The following is a 16,109-nucleotide window of genomic DNA, read 5'->3' on the forward strand; positions in this document are numbered from 1 at the left end:
TTCAGCTAAGTGGAAAGATCCTGTAGCTATTTTATGTACATCTGCTCACTATAATGTATGTTTACATATTAATGTGCAGTACAAATTTGTAAACATGAACATTTGAAACTTTGAAAGGAAATGATACTAGGGTTTTTTTTCTCAACATTTTATTGAAACAGCATGTCCAAATGTGGCTGGAAGCGCACATGTAAATAGTTTTAACACGGGATATTTTTCAAATGTTCTGTGATAGCTTTTGGTTCTGTTTTATGTTGTCATCCAAACCATGTTTATATGCACAGTTATAATGTAAATTATCATTTAATTGCAGACAAAACCAGGAAGATTAAATTTATACCAAGGAACTTATATCAAAGCAGCTGCCACCAATGCCTAAGCTATACATTTGGTTTGTTTAAAGCCACTCCAATAAACAAGTTCAATTCCAGTGAAATCAACTGGTAAACTGTTGCTGTATACCAAGATATTATTGTTATTTTGGCTAGTTGAAGATATTTCATCACAAAGGAAATGTATCTCTAAATTGAAGTAAAAACATCGTACTTCCACGCTGTCAGTTTAATTCTTAGAGAACAGTCGACAGTCCGTGCAGTTAGACATTTCTAAATATATTTAAATCTTTCAACATAGGTATATATGGAAACAGTGCACATAATTATAAAATGGTAAGTGTTTTTTTACCATCTTTTTAGCAATGGAATAGATCAAAGGCAATGCAATGTAAATTGTTTTAAAACAGTCAAACTAGAATTCAACTGTGTGTGCATATTTGCATAATATATGTGTATTGCATAGATGTGTGCATACATATCACATCATACACATATGCAGGTATGTGTACGTATCAGTGATATTTGAAATTTAGCAAACTGGGGGCTGGGAATATGGCCTAGTGGCAAGAGTGCTTGCCTCCCATACATGAAGCCCTGGGTTCAATTCCCTAGCACCACATATATAGAAAATGGCCAGAAGTGGCGCTGTGGCTCAAATGGCAGAGTGCTAGCTAGCCTTGAGCAAAAAGAAGCCAGGGACAGTGCTCAAGCCCTGAGTCCAATCCCCAGGACTGGCAAAAAAAAAAAAAAAAAAGAAAGAAATTTACCAAACTGTATATACATAGAAGAAAAAAGACTGATTATGTATGATTTAATGAGAAAACAACTATAGTATATAATGTTATTATATACACAAATATATCTCTGTTGTTTCAATGGATCTAAATTTGTCTTCAGCATGTACATAGGTTTTGTGAAATATAATTTAGGTATTTATATGAAACATTAATTTCAACTATGTTCTGGCTTAACCAACTAATCTGACAGGCACACCTGTTCAATACATACATTTATTTGTGACATTTCCCCCAAGGTGTGGCATAGAAATTAGCAGAATGAAAGGGAAATCTTCTGTAATGGCCAATGCACATGGTTGTCTTTATTGATTGTTGGCACCTTTTTCAAGTTGTCAGCACATACAGCTCTTGATGGACCAAAGACTCGTCATTTGCTGACTCTCACAGTTTATTTCTTTTCATGGCATAGACATGCTTCAATTTCACAAAAGGATGAAGTCATGTCCATTCCTAGGCCATATGTTGAATTCATGTTTAATAGCAATGAAATATCATGAACATCTCTCTTCAAAGCCTTCATAAATAAGCTTTGTCGGGATCTGATGGATCCCTTTCTCCCCCATTTCCCGGGGAGAATGCCCGAACCCCAAAAACTATGAGAGAGCACTCGGCCTTATTTCCCGCCCGCGGGTAATAAAGGCGTACCCTCAAGGACTTGCACTAAGTTGAGGAAAGGTTGCCGGAGCCTCCCCTCCCCCCCATCCCCTCACAAGTCAGGATCGGTGGGAAAATACTCCAGGGAAATGCCCCGATGGTGGAATGCATCTCAAAGGCTTTAATTTGGGAGGGGGCTTATATAGCGGTCATGGTGGGAAAGGAAAGGACTTGGGCCATTGGCCAAGCCGGACTGCCCATCAGGTGATATCACGAAACCTCCCCTGTGGGCTGGACAATCCCTATCATGGTGGCACACATGCGTTCACCACCCAGGGCCTGGGGGCTTCTTTTCCAGTTGAGGCAGGAAGGTGGGAGGAGCTTCCTACCACACTGTCCCAGGGCTGGGGGAAGGGCAGCGTCTCGCTCTTGGCGCCCTTCCCCCACCAAGGCCAAAATAGTCCCCAACAAAGCTTCTTTATTTTTGTAGTACACTGAATAGAAACAATGATATTCAATAATTTGAAGACCCTAAATTGTATAACCCAAAGTCATATAAAGTTATATTTTAGACTCCCACATGTAATCTCCAGAAAGCTTTAGGCATCCTGTGTAGTGAAAATAAATAATGGTATTAAAGAGATTAATGTCCTAAATTCCATTATCTAGAGTTTTATATTGGTATTTCAAATGCAATAAGTAGAGGATTTATCCAATTAGACCTTTATGTGTAACAAAGCTCAAACTTTAAATCCTTGATTTCAACTTGACTGTTCCACAGAATATTACCATCCTGACCAGGCAATTTAACTATATGTCTAGGCTTGGATGAAGTCTTCAAGGATAAACTAACATTCACTTATTTCCTGATTTGATGTAAAACTCTTACAGAATTGATCTAAAGTTTATTTTCTCTAGGTTTATTTGGGATAAGTAATATATCCAGGTCAGATTAAGAATAAGGTTTGTAAATGTAGTCTGCTGTTTTCTTTGAAAAGGTAGTGGCTCATGTATATGCATCTCCAGACCACACAGAAAAGATTTAAATTATTGAAATTATTCAATTTCAAATTATTCATTAAGTTTCATGTGGCCACTTTTATTCACAATTTCACTTTGTCTAGCCAGAGTGGTTTTTGAGTGTTGTAGATTTCTGATGCAAGCTTAACATTTAGTCAACAGTTAAAAGTAGTAGAATTCCTAGGGTTTTTTTTTTGTTTGCTATATTTCCATAAGCACAGTCAGAATTTATTCCACAGAAAACGGCAAAGGTATTACAATTTACATGCATGACTCAGAAGAAGGGGACTGCTTCCTGGAATGTTTGAGGTTTCTCTCTTATCTAATTTTCTATGAAGAGTTTCTCTAGCTATTTTCTTCAAGTGTGAAACTATAATTTATGAACTTTATATGAAATGGCTTCTAGCAGTTAATTTTTAAAATTGTCATTACTAGTGTAACTTATCACTATTCCTAGTCTATATATTACCACTTTTATGTTACTAAAATTTAGCATAATTATTTGGAATATAAAGCACAGGACACAGATACCGTGGACCCGCTATAAAATAAATAACTTCAAGATTTATTTAAGTTTTCAACTCATTTCTCTCTTGTAAATTCCTTAGGATCTCCAATGTAAATCCTCAGAATAAATTTTGTTGCAATCTGAGATGAGAGCTTCTACAATGGTCATAATTTGCCTTACTAAAGGTATCCTACACTAGAGCTGTTTTTTTTTTTTGTTTGTTTTGTTTTTTTGCCAGTGCTGGGGCTTGAACTCAGGGCCTGAGCACTGTCCCTGGCTTCTTTTTGCTCAAGGCTAGCACCCTACCACTTGAGCCACAGCGCCACTTACGGCTTTTTCTATACATATGTGGTGCTGAAGAATTGAACCCAGGGCTTCATGTATACGAGGCAAGCGAATGCTTGCCACTAGGCCATATTCCCAGCCCACTTGTGCTGTTTTGGAGAAGATAAAAATAAAGAGTGCTTGTTTCAATTCCTGGGTTAGTAGAGTTGCATAATACAGATTTATACATCAAGGACTTTCCAACTGGTATCTCACAAGGTTAAACCCCAAATAGTATGTGTTTTCACTAGAACATTTGGTCTGAGTGCAATCATGTGCAAGGGTATAAAATTTTAACTTATATATTGAAAATCACATTTATAAAGGTATATTTAAGATGAAATAACTGTTTTGAACAACATAAATAATAATGAAATATTCTTCAGAAGCAGCTTAGCAAATATTTTAGAGGATCAAAAATCAAGTCATGCCATCACGATATGAAGGACCCTGGCTTAATAAAATGGCCAGAATTTCTCAAAGGAGAATTAATTAACAGCTGACTGACCTTAAATATATACAGGTTGAGAACTAGGTGAAGTGGTTCACATCTGTAATCCTAGCTACTCAGTAGGCTGAGATCTGAGAATCTCAATAGTTGTTGACCTATCTTTGGCTGAATACCAAAGTCAGGCTGGACAGCAAAATCTCCATTTGGAGACTCATCTCCATTTAACCATCAAAAGCCAGAAGTGGGTCTGTGCTTCAAGTGGTAGAGCACCAGACTTGAGCAAAAAAGCTCAGGGACAGCACCCAGACCATGAATTCAAGCCCTAGAACATGGGCTATAATTTATAATTCTTTAGATAGATCTAGGACGTAGTGAAAGGAAATAGTTCAACTTTATCAACTAATATAGTTTTTTTTCTACTTCAGTATAATTTACCATGACTAGCATACAAGTCTAGGATTAAATTGTACAAATGTAATGCCATTTTCATTCTTACAGTCTCAAATATGTTCTCTCACTCCAAATAATTAAAATTAAAATTACTTGTCTTGAGCCTTGGAATATGACTTAGTGGCCTATCATGCATGAGGACCCTGGGTTCGAATTGTCAGAACCACATAAACCCAAAATAAAATAAACAAAAATTTAAAAATTACTTGGCTTTGAAAATGATACATAAAAATATCAGGTTCATTAACGAATAAGTTAAATTCCATCTAATAACTATTCAAATATAAAGTGAAAAAATATTAAATTTTATTTAGGATGCTTTCCTTTTAATTTGATCTTTGTGTTTTGGATTAAGTACTCATTAGGCTACAAATATTTATTAGAAAGTACACTTGAGCCAAGTGTCTCTGGCTCACAACTGTATTCCTAGGGCCTGGAGGATCACAATTCAAAGGTAGTCCTGGCAGAAAAGTCCTCAAGATTCCATCTCCAATTAACTAGCAAAAACCCAGACTAAAGGAATAGCTCAAGTGATAGAATGCCAGTCATGAGCAAGAGAGCACAAGGCCCTGAGTTAAAGGCCTGATGCTGGAAAAATAATAAGACTAAGACTTGAAAGTCTGAGTCCATATATTCACCTTAAAATTGAAATTAGTATTTCATTTGATAGCAAAGTATACAGGTATTAACTAAACAAATGTTCGTCTATAATTGCTAACATATATTTACAAAGAAACCAGTCTTCATAGTGAATTCCTGCTTTTATAGCAATGATATCTATCTTATTAATCACTTTCAATATGTGAAAGGCAGGTGGTATAGAAGCTGCTCACCTGATATTAATTTTCACTGATGTGCTATTTTATCAAATATTTATTAAATACTTATTTTGAGACCCAAGTCCCATATAGTCAGATATTTTTATAGGTCACATTTGACATTATAAACAAGTTCTTGTGAACATTTAATAAGGCACTTTAAATGCATAGCAGTGATGCTGTCTGAAAATGAGGATTTTGTTTTTAAGCTCAATAGCTGTTGACCTCTCTTTGGCTAAATACCAAGAAAACAGGTGCTTACATGCAATTGTGTTTAAAACGAGATTTTTTCATTAAAGGCAATGATTGATTGCTGGGTACCAGGGAGCATGATTGTATTTGCCTTCTCTAAAAGAAATCTTACTGTTGCCATTTGCTTTGAGCTGGTTGGCAGCATTCATCAGCCTAGATGGCATAGAGATGTTGTACCTATAATAGCCATAGGATGGACCCAGAGAGCAACTGATGGCTTCTGGGGCCATGGGATTTGATTGGAAAATGTTTCCAGGTGCCTGTAATCCATATATTTGATTGGCAGAATGAGGTGCTTGTGGATACTGCCCATTGAAATCCTCAGATGAACGATATTTTGAATTGTTGAGTCCCAGAGAAGACAGCACAGGCACTTCCATCATGAGTGGGGCTAAAGATTGAGGACTGTTGTTGCTTGCTAGGCGTCCAGGAGGAGGAAAGACAAAAGGTTGTTGTTGCCAGAAGTTAGTTGGACAAATCTTGTAGCAAAAGGGCAGGTTGATATCGTACAGGTAGGCTTCTGGACAGGTCATTCCAAGGGAGCTTGTAGGCAAGTGAAACGTAGGTGGAGAGCATGGTGGAGAAAGCATGGAGTTTAAAGGAGAGGGAGGCCCCCCACTGGAGTTCACTGGAGATGAGCCACTACTTCCACCTGTGAATGAGAATTTAGCCAATGAATACAGAACGATGTTTCCTGTTGAATCAAAAATTATATCCATCACTATCTCTGCTTCATTCTTAGTTTTCCTTGTAAGTTTAGTTGTTTTCCCTGAGAAAGGGCATATTCATTCCAGACAGTGAATGCAGTATCTCTACTATTATTTTTAGTACTACTACTGACCAGCATGTACTGAACATTTAACATGACAGTATTAGGGTCTTGAATCATGTTTGTACAACAGTTTGCAGAAGTCCAAGTATATGACTCATACAATAATTTCACAGGAATAAAATCTAGGTTTTTAATTTTTAACTTTAATATGGTTAAATGAATTGAATCTACTCATCTATTATCTTGGATTTCAGAGAATGCTTCAGTCTAATAAGATAAATGTACATGAAAATAACCCTTGGCAAGTGAATATAACATGTTTACAATCATTAGCTATTTTTCAATGCTATTGGAGTTTAAGATGAGGACTTTATGCTTGTTAGGCAATCACTTGGGTCACACTTTGTGCTTTAGCTCTTTTTCAGATAGGCTTTTTGTTTAGGTGAGATTCAGACTGTACTCTTCTATCTCTACCTCTGTAAATGAGATTGCATGCATATGCCACCATGCCAGGCGACAAGTTCTCATGTCTTTGCCCAGTCTAACCCAAACCCTTTGTCCTCCTGTCTCTACCTTTCAAGTGGCTTGGATTACAGATGTGAGCCACTGCATTTGGCTTTAGCTTTCTTATATGAAAATTATTCATGGAGATACTTGTATGAATCACTATAACAAGAGCTGAAGACAAATTTTCAAGTTAAGAAACATCAAGATATGAATGAAAGAATCCATTATAGCTTAGCAGCTTTAAAATCAAGGATAATTATAAGATCCAAAAATATCAAGACTCTCAACCTCAGTTCTGAACATGTTTAAATTCAAACAATAGGTTATCAACTAGACTTCAAGTCTGGAGTTATATTGATGATTATCACATTTTTCTTAATTATTTTATGTGTGTAGATATAACCTAATCTATCAGCAGAGAGTCAAATGTCTATTTAAGAAAATATCAAAAAGTTATTTTTAAAAGTGGCATTCATTTCCTTTGAACATTACATAGTGTTGGTTATTTTTAAAGCATGCTGTCCAGATGATATCAGTTAAATTGATACGGAAAGTGAGTGTTAATATTGATCACATCAATACTGTCAGGGCTAGGAATGGGGAAGTTGTGATTAATAGAATTATAGTTAGAAAGGATCACATAATCCTTGCCTTCTGCATCACAATTGTACAAATATTTGTTTTCATATAGTATATTGTATGACTAAATAATCATAATAATTAGGTAAGATATTCCAACAAAATGCTTTTTACTAAATACGATGGTGTTTGAGTGAATAAGCATGCTTAAATGGAGTTAAATGTGTAATATATAAATACATGAAAATGCTATCTATTGCTTTCTGTTTCTAAGTTTCAGTTACAATATTTTAAAGATTAGAAAATATAAGAGATAAGATTAGGCAAATTATACCATACATGCCAGATTTAGACAATGTTCTATTTTTGTATGTTCTGTGGGCTACCCTTTTAATATTTGTTTCTATTCATAGTACTGATATTTGACTTAGAGTTTATCTTAAAGTATGATTATACTACTTCATGTATAATGTAAGCACTTTACAATAGTAGAGTAAACTTATACTTGTTTTTCCCAGTTTGTATACCACATGTATCATATATGTTACCTTACATGTTGTAACCTCCACAATACGTTATTACCTTGAATCAGATGTTCAATGACTTTTTTTTTTTTTTTGGCCAGTCCTGGGGCTTGGACTCAGAGCCTGAGCACTGTCTCTGGCTTCTTTTTGCTCAAGGCTAGCACTCTGCCACTTGAGCCACAGCGCCACTTCTGGCCGTTTTCTGTATATGTGGTGCTGGGGAATTGAACCCAGGGCCTCATGTATACGAGGCAAGCACTCTTGCCACTAGGCCACATATTCCCAGCCCGTGTTCAATGACTTTTTAAGAGTTTGAAAAAATAGTAAAATATATGTTTACTTGCATGAAAATGAATTATTTTTGATTATCTAGTATTGTTTTTGTCATTTACTTTTATATACACACAAAGAAAGTTTAGCGCTAAGTAGCAGTATAATTTTTAAAAAGACTTTTAAGTACATGCTGAAATTCTCTTATTAAACATAAAACATTCATTTATATAGCTAACATATTTGTAAATCAGGATACAAATTGATCACAGGCCCTACAGGTCCTAAATTTGATAAACAGAAATGGCCAAGAATTCAGATGAAATATGGAGCTAAGGTTGTAGAGTCAATCAGAAAGAAACCTAGCCATAAATCCATCATGTCTACAGCTTTATTTTTCCCTTTATGCCAGTTCTCCTCCCTTTTTGCTTTTTACTTCAACGGAACAGTAAATACATTTTCTGACATATATTTACCCCATTACATTGTATTTGCTACAAGAGTTTCTGGCTGTTGTTATTATATTGATATGCTATATGATATAATTTGCTTACTTGGTGTGTCTGCACCAAAGGTTTTAAAATCCAGAGTGAGTGAAGGCCTCCATGGGTACGTCTCCAAAAGCCCATCCAATACTCCCCTAAAAAGAGATTTGACTTTCAGCAACCCCACAATTCAGTTCTTGAAAATAATGATTATATAAACTTTTAATTTCTATTATAATAATCTGAAATGGTTTTTTATAGCTAGATTCTGAAGAAAATTCAATAAAAACTATGATTCTAGAATAATAAATACCTTAAAAATAGTTAAAGGAGAGAGTGGGAGAAGGCAAGGTTCAAGAGACAGCTCACTCATTTCTTACCACTCTCTAGTAAAAAAACATAGAGAATTTAAGTCTCTGAGCCAGTTTCCTTATCTTGGATACTTGTAAAATGAACTCTATAAATATTAGTTATAATTAGATTGTTATACTACTCACCTGTTTCTTCCAGGATCTCTAAATCCTTTGGCAAATGGATTCCTGTCTATTTTCAGCTTGGTAATCTATGGGTTCAAAAGAAAGACAAAGGAGAGGAAGCAGGTGAAGGACAGGGAGAAGGAGAGAGAGGAAAGGAAGAGGAGGGAAGGAAGGTGGGAAGAAAGAGGAAAGGTGGGGGGGTGAGGATAGGGAGGTAGGAGGGAGGAGATATAGGAAGAAGGGAGTAAGGGACCAAGAAGAGTCAGAAGAATTAAGTCAGAACAACATTGTCACCATTGCTTGTGGTTACTACAGCCATATAAAGCAGAAATCTGTATTGTGGGACTTTAAATAAACATAAGTGTAAGTCAAATTTAGAAAAAAATTTCCTTTATGACCTGGTCCCCTCTGCAGTACTGTCACTTGTAACACAACAATCACATCATCTATCATCAAATTTCACTTGATGATAATGTGATGAAAACATGATTATCCCCAAAATATTAAATGAAATCAATGGAGTGCCCTTTGTCTTTACCTCCAGGTCCCTGTGGGCCACTCCCCCTAGCCTGGGGCCCAACCCACTTTACCTGCTGATTTTGGTAAGCTGTCACTGTAGTGAATTCAGTTTCTTTAAAGGAGAATATTTTAACTCCTTCAGCAGGCAGGGACTGAATCCTGGACAGGTCAACTGTGCTATCTTGCTCCATCACATGCACTCGAGGCTTGTACTTATGCATAGATTGTAGAATGATCTGAGGAAGAAATGGTTAAATATTGCCAACACACCTGGACCTACTACCAGTTCCCTCTCACAGCCACATGCAATGCTAATAAACACACAGAAAATGGGGGCAAATCTAAACCAGAGAGGCTCAGGAAACCACATCCAGGGATCTTTGTTGTGCCATTTGGCCCACAACTGAGGCCCTCATAACTGAAAAGTTTCCAGAGCAAGGCATCTATCTCAGTTACACCAGGTAGCATATTGCTCTCCAGATGGAGGCTCTTTGTTGCTTTCAAATCTAGATGTCCACGTGATGTACAAGTGCCATCAGGATCTGATCACCTGTCATAGGTTCCCAGAGTAGTAACTGATGAGCATGAATGTGGTAGGAAACTTGAATTCCCAACCTCATAATTCTTTTAGCCTCCCTCTCCTATTGTGGCTGGCATGGGGCCAATCTGAGCAGGCTAAAACAGAGTATAGCTACAGAGAAGGCTCAAGAGCCTGCACACAGGTAGGAACTAACTCCATGGGACCTGGTTGTGGATGAGAATTTCATTCTGCATTCCTGTCCTCCACTTGTACCCTCTGAGTGTTCTACATCAAAGGTGCCCATCTAAGAATTGTGTGGACTACCAGGAAAGCAAAAGTCTAAATGTTGCTTGGAAAGTCAGGGTGCCTGATAACCCTGTAAAGTTTCCCTCCTACTCTCTCAAACCAGGCGTTCTGGCTCAAAGTGATCTCTTTCAGGCTCAAACTGCCTACAGTTATCATTCCCATATGCCAGTACTCTCAGATGCCAAAGGAAGGTTTCAGGAGCCATTTGTTGCCTATTTTGCTCACAAGTCCACAGATAAGACAGTTAAAGAGCACAGCATGTGCAACTGAGAGAAGTTTCCTTGATCTCTCTAGGGTGGCCTGTGGGTTAGAGCCTTGCCACCACCCTCCTCTGGGAGAAATATTTCTCACTTACATGGCCTTTGTCATCCATCTCATTGTTGGTGAGTTTCACTCGATCAAAGTTGATGATCTGCCGCATCCAGGTCTCTCCGGAGCATGGTGAGTCCGGGTGGATATAGAATCTTGGAGGGATACATGAATGGTCTGTATTCCCAGCTACCATCCACTGAGAACTGTGATACACATACCTGAAAAGGTACAGAGTGTTCATTAAGTTCAGTTAGCCAAAGCCAAGAACTTGAGAAAATGCTGGACTTTGGTTTTAAAGTCCTAGCCAAAGGTTAGCCAGCTGATCACAAAGGCAAGCAGCAGGACTCAACTTGATTTTCAAAGTATGTTCAGGAGTAGAAAACAAACAATAAATAAGTACATTTCATCAAACTGCAATACACTTCGTTGAAGGACAAGTAAATTGCCATGGGATTTCCTGGTCTGGTCTGTATTTCCTCACAGAAACCACAATAGAAATTGATCTAACTCCACTAACCATGCAGAAATGCCAGAAAAATGTTTATGTATCGGCTGAGAGGCATCAAGATAGAAGTGGAAGGCTGAGAAGCGTGTCTGCCAAGCCCACTGTCACTAGTCATCCTCCAAATTCTTTTATACGTTAGATTAGCATCGGAAGCCCCCCAGGAACCCTGTTCAATGTAGTGTTAGGGTTGATTTCCCATTCATTTCCAGTCTTGAACTCTCAGTTGTACTTAGTAGTCCCAAGCAAGTTACAACACAAAAACAATCTGTTCCACTGTTGCCAGGCCATGGCTTCAGTAACTTTTTAGGGCTAAGCTTTCCCCTTTCTGTGAAAACCAGCACTGGCTGAGGCAGACAGGAAGCTTAGAAACCACATTTAACACTTACAGCTGGGGGGCACAGTTCACAGCTGAGTGTAGACTGAGTTACTGAGTTAAAGCCAAATCATCTGGCTAGTACTTTGAGGCTGCTATCTCAGAAGGTTCTATTAAACTTTGGAACAATTTGTGTCCTTTAAACCTGTTCTTAAGTCCAGGACATAAAAGCAGAAGGCTAAAAGGACACTCCTAACCTCTGGCACTTGGCCACAGTTTCAGGTAAAGTTCAAAACAAGGGATAAATATGGGCTTGTGAGCTGGTTAGGACCACTTGACTAGTTTGGGACAAATCATTGCATTGTTATTGGATCTTTCTACCAAAGCAGTGTAGCTCATTGTGTCCCCAGAAGCGTGGTCCCACCAAGAGCCTAGAACTTTTCTCTCTCAATTGCTTCAAACTGCTTCTGTCAGCCAGCTAGAACCCAGCCCCTCCCTATTTTACATACCCTTGGACAGAACAGTGGGTAAGCTCAGAACCTAAAAAGCACCAATTGACCTGGTTTTCCAGGAGGAGGGTGGGAGGAATGGATCTGCTTGTCTTTCAACTCTCAAAGCACAAAGAAAGGCAATCCTCCCTCCACAAAAGTTACAGTTTTAAACATCGTGCTGTCAGGTTGAAGATCTAAAAATCCAAATGCCTGTCCCAGCCCAGGCCGGAGGTAACCTATATGGCCCTTGTTACCTGTAGCGCTTGGAATCCACTGGTACCACATCCATGGCAACACAGTACTGCTTTCCTGGTTCCAACCCTTTCACCTTGACCCGAACAGAGGGGAACATCCGCCTGTGGGAAAGAAAATAGAGCAAGTTCCTGGAGATTTGGCAGATATTTTGAAGGGTAAGAAGTCCTGAACAAATACTGACACCACTGAAAATGTGATTTGAGACTCACAATACCCTTCCAGTTCTATGACAGGTTCAGGGAATGGCATTTACTATGTGAGGAAAGATTGCTGGTTATATGCTTTATTAGAGAAGTCCAAGATTTCTGAGTAGATCTGAGTAACCTTATAATATATTCTCTGACCATATTAAAAATGTAAGAAAAAAAAGTAGAGGAGAAAAGACTGTGTCCTGAGTGTTTAGCAGAAATTTTAGTAAGGCAGATTTGGGGAAAGTTGAAATGAGAAAGATTAAAACAAAACAAAACAACAACAAAAACAAAACCTGGCGTAATGAAGGGGTAATCCCTCGGTAAAGAGTGGCACGGGAAAGTCAAATCTTAGAATAGTTTGAGCCAAGGATGGTACCTGGGAGAAATATGCAATGGTCTGTCCTGGAGTTATATCTAAAAGGTTTAAACAGGTGTGCCTCAGCCTAACATCTGATACCTGTTTGCCTGGGCACTTGCAACTACTATCATATAGTACATCAGCACAGCAAACTGAGAAGCTTGTACTTTCCTAATGTTTGCCAAGGAGTGGAGAATTCGAGAACTTAGCAGAGCACAAAATGACGTCTCCACATTAAGGATCTGGAGGCATGAACTGCTTACTGTGCTGTGTTACTGCGCGCTACTTAGGGAAAGTTTGAGTGCAGCCAAACCTGCCGGCTTTGGTAATGATCATCTCAGTCCCGATGTCGTGGAATCGTTTCCACAGCTCGGACCCTTGAAGCTCCACTTGAATAACATCCTTTTCAAGATTTCCGTGGCTGTTGCCATCGCCGCTGCGGCCACCACAGCTGGAGAGAGTAGTTGTGGAGGACTCTGTCTTGGGTCTCTTTTCTGCTGGACAAAGAGAGCCCAGAATTTGAGAATTTAAAAGGCTGTAATATGCTTCTCTTTTCCTAAGATGCACACCTTCTCCCATCTTCAGAAACCCAGGTGTTTGATCCCCAAGTTCCCCACAATACCCTCTGTGGTCCTTTAATCCGGGGGCGGGGAAGGGGGTAGGGGGTGCTCAAGCTATATCCTGTGAAAGAAAGATTCAACTTTTAAAACTGATCCATCTTCATGCTCCCTCAGATATTCCTATCTGAGGCTGGTTCTCCCTGCATTCTGGGAGCGCATCCCATTTCTCAGAGGGAGAAACTGCCACTTTGGGGCACTCCCGGGTTTGTAGCGGATCTGTAAGTCTCACTCCTACGCAAACCTGTGCGACTCCCCCTTGTACTCTAAAAGGAACCACGGTCCTCAGCGCGCCTTTCAAAAATTCAGAAATACTCTTTACAGTCAGGTGGCCAAGTCGTCCCATGGGCCCCACCGGGGCTGTTGGGCTGGGACGGGGAAATCCTGGTAAGAGTTCGCAGCTCTCCCACAGCGTGGCGAGCCTGGCAGAGAACGGTGGATCTAGCCAGCGCAGCCACCGGCTCAGGGCATTGGGGGCAGCATGCAGACAAACACTCACCAGGCAGCTCGCTCTTCCAGGCTGCTCCACTCCTTCTCTCCTCCTCTTCCTCTCCGCCCTCTTTCTCCAGAAGCTCGCGCTGCACCTCCTCTCTTGGGTCCTGTGGTTTTCTTTTGCTGGGTCTCCCCATCAAGGCCTCCACCGAGAAGGCATGCGCCCGAGAACTCAGAGCCATCCCTGGAGGAAGAAGTGAGTGTCCACAGCCGAGTTTAAGCCTGAGCTGGGGTAGAGAGGGAGGAGACCAGAGGGAGGGCCGCAAGCGATAGGCAAAGGAAAGAAAGCAGGAGAAAAAGAAAGACCCTCCAAATCCGAAAAATAATTTTCGGATCAGTACTCAAGGACAAAATTCCTCTATGAATATGTGTGTGTATGTGCGCGCGCGATTTTTTTTTATATATACATGTATTTTTTTTCTTGAGACTGAAGGAAAGAACAGTAAACAGGGTCTAAATCTTCCTGAGTCTAGTCCCCCTTCCTTTTTCGGCCTCCTCCTTCCCAGTAGAAATGTGCGGACCATCAGTCCTCAAATCCCTTGTTTCTGGGACCTGCCAGAGCACAGAGATTGGCAAATGCAGGCCTTTTAGGGAGAGGACCTGCCGCCAATAGCGGCTCAGCCGCTCGGGTTGGGAGATAGTGTTGCATCCCACTGACTGAATACCAGCCGGTCACAGCCTCTGGTGTTTGTTTTGGAAACTGTTGGAAGCATAAAAAAGCACAGTGAGTGGCACTTCAGAGTCTGACAAGGAGGAGGGGTTGGGGGATGGTTGGAAAAGGGCTCCAAACAGGCAGGAGGGAAAGGGAAAGAAAGCGAGAAACATGAGGTTACTGTTTTACATTGAATTATAAAACTCAAAGAAATGTGTAATAATTGCCCACGAGGGGCCACTTCCCCAACAAAAGTGCAAATATTATTTAACCAGATCCAGAAAAATGGATCGAGGCCTTTTGCTTTCTCTCCAGTGACAGCATGGGGCAAAGAGAAAGGAGTACAATGTTTGTGAGCTGATTTGCTCTGCAGTGGGGTTCTCAAAGTAAGTGGGTGGTTGTGTCAGTGGATTATCTTTTTCTTGGTAAGGAAGGCTCAGGGAAAGTCTTGAGGAGGATCCCAGATGCCACTATGGAAGATCAAAGCAAATCTAGATCTTCAAGCCCTGCTTCTGCTGGAGCTGCTTATCTTCTCCAGAGTCACATACATTCATCAACAAACACAAGTCAAGGCCACTAGCAGCACAACAACAGGGTCTTTGCTCCTAAGAATGTGTGCCCCTCATCATGTTATGATTCAATAATTGATTCCAGTATCTCCTGTAATATCGTCCTCAGTCAGGTTTTGCTTTTCTTTAAAATGGATAAAGATGTTCTTTGAGTCAGACTTTATCATCTCCCAAGAATATGTTTACACATGAAGATGTGAGATGTCTGTGTGCATGTGATCCAGGCATGGACTTTGCAACAGAAATCAGAAACCAGGAGCCCCTGGACTCCTGTTGACTGCATCTAAACTAATGACATATGCACATTTCCAGAAAGGGTCTTCTTACCTCCTGGGGCTTTAACTCAGGGCCTAGATGCTATATTGAGCCTTTCTTGCTCAAGGCTGGAGCTCTACCACTTGAGCCACATTGGCACTTCTGCCTTCCTGGTGGTTAATTGAATGTAAGAATTTCACAGACAGGTTATTTTTTCCACATGGCATTGAAAGCCAATCCCACTCCATTTAAAAACATGCATTATCTTACAGTATCTCAACACTGCAATTTGACAATAAAAGTCTGTGTACCTTTGTAATTTCAGCTGCAAATGTACTCTACCTAGAATTTCCATGTAATTGTCATTATAGTGGTGATAGAATATTAATCCAAAGACAGACATCTTAAAGTAATGAGAATATCTGTAAGTCTTCCATGATCTCAGCTATGATTGCAAAAGGTTTAGTCACAAGTTGAATGCCACTGAAAAGAGTAGTGGACAGGTAGAGTGAAGCCCACAGGATAAGGCCACTTCCAGTGTGCAAGGCACTTGGCTTTGGAAAGTAGCCATTTCTAAATTGGACCTTTACCA

At 39.6% G+C, this 16,109-nt stretch overlaps 1 protein-coding gene across 2 annotated transcripts; it reads right to left on the reverse strand.

The window, feature by feature from the left end:
* Window positions 1-5,590: 5,590 nt before the first annotated feature.
* On the reverse strand, window positions 5,591-14,223 carry Tbx22 (T-box transcription factor 22). Of its 2 annotated transcripts, none has more exons than XM_048336563.1 (8): window positions 14,049-14,223; window positions 13,246-13,426; window positions 12,383-12,484; window positions 10,863-11,037; window positions 9,753-9,917; window positions 9,184-9,248; window positions 8,756-8,841; window positions 5,591-6,201 (listed from the first exon to the last, which is right to left on the reverse strand). In XM_048336563.1, the coding sequence occupies exons 1-8, from the start codon at window positions 14,221-14,223 to the stop codon at window positions 5,591-5,593; spliced, it is 1,560 nt and encodes a 519-aa protein (XP_048192520.1). The 2 variants fall into 2 exon arrangements, with proteins under 2 accessions (XP_048192520.1, XP_048192521.1); XM_048336564.1 differs by having other exon boundaries at window positions 13,246-13,429.
* Window positions 14,224-16,109: the final 1,886 nt, after the last annotated feature.

This window comes from Perognathus longimembris, chromosome 28 (assembly GCF_023159225.1).
Source record: "Perognathus longimembris pacificus isolate PPM17 chromosome 28, ASM2315922v1, whole genome shotgun sequence".
Taxonomy (NCBI): domain Eukaryota; kingdom Metazoa; phylum Chordata; class Mammalia; order Rodentia; family Heteromyidae; genus Perognathus; species Perognathus longimembris.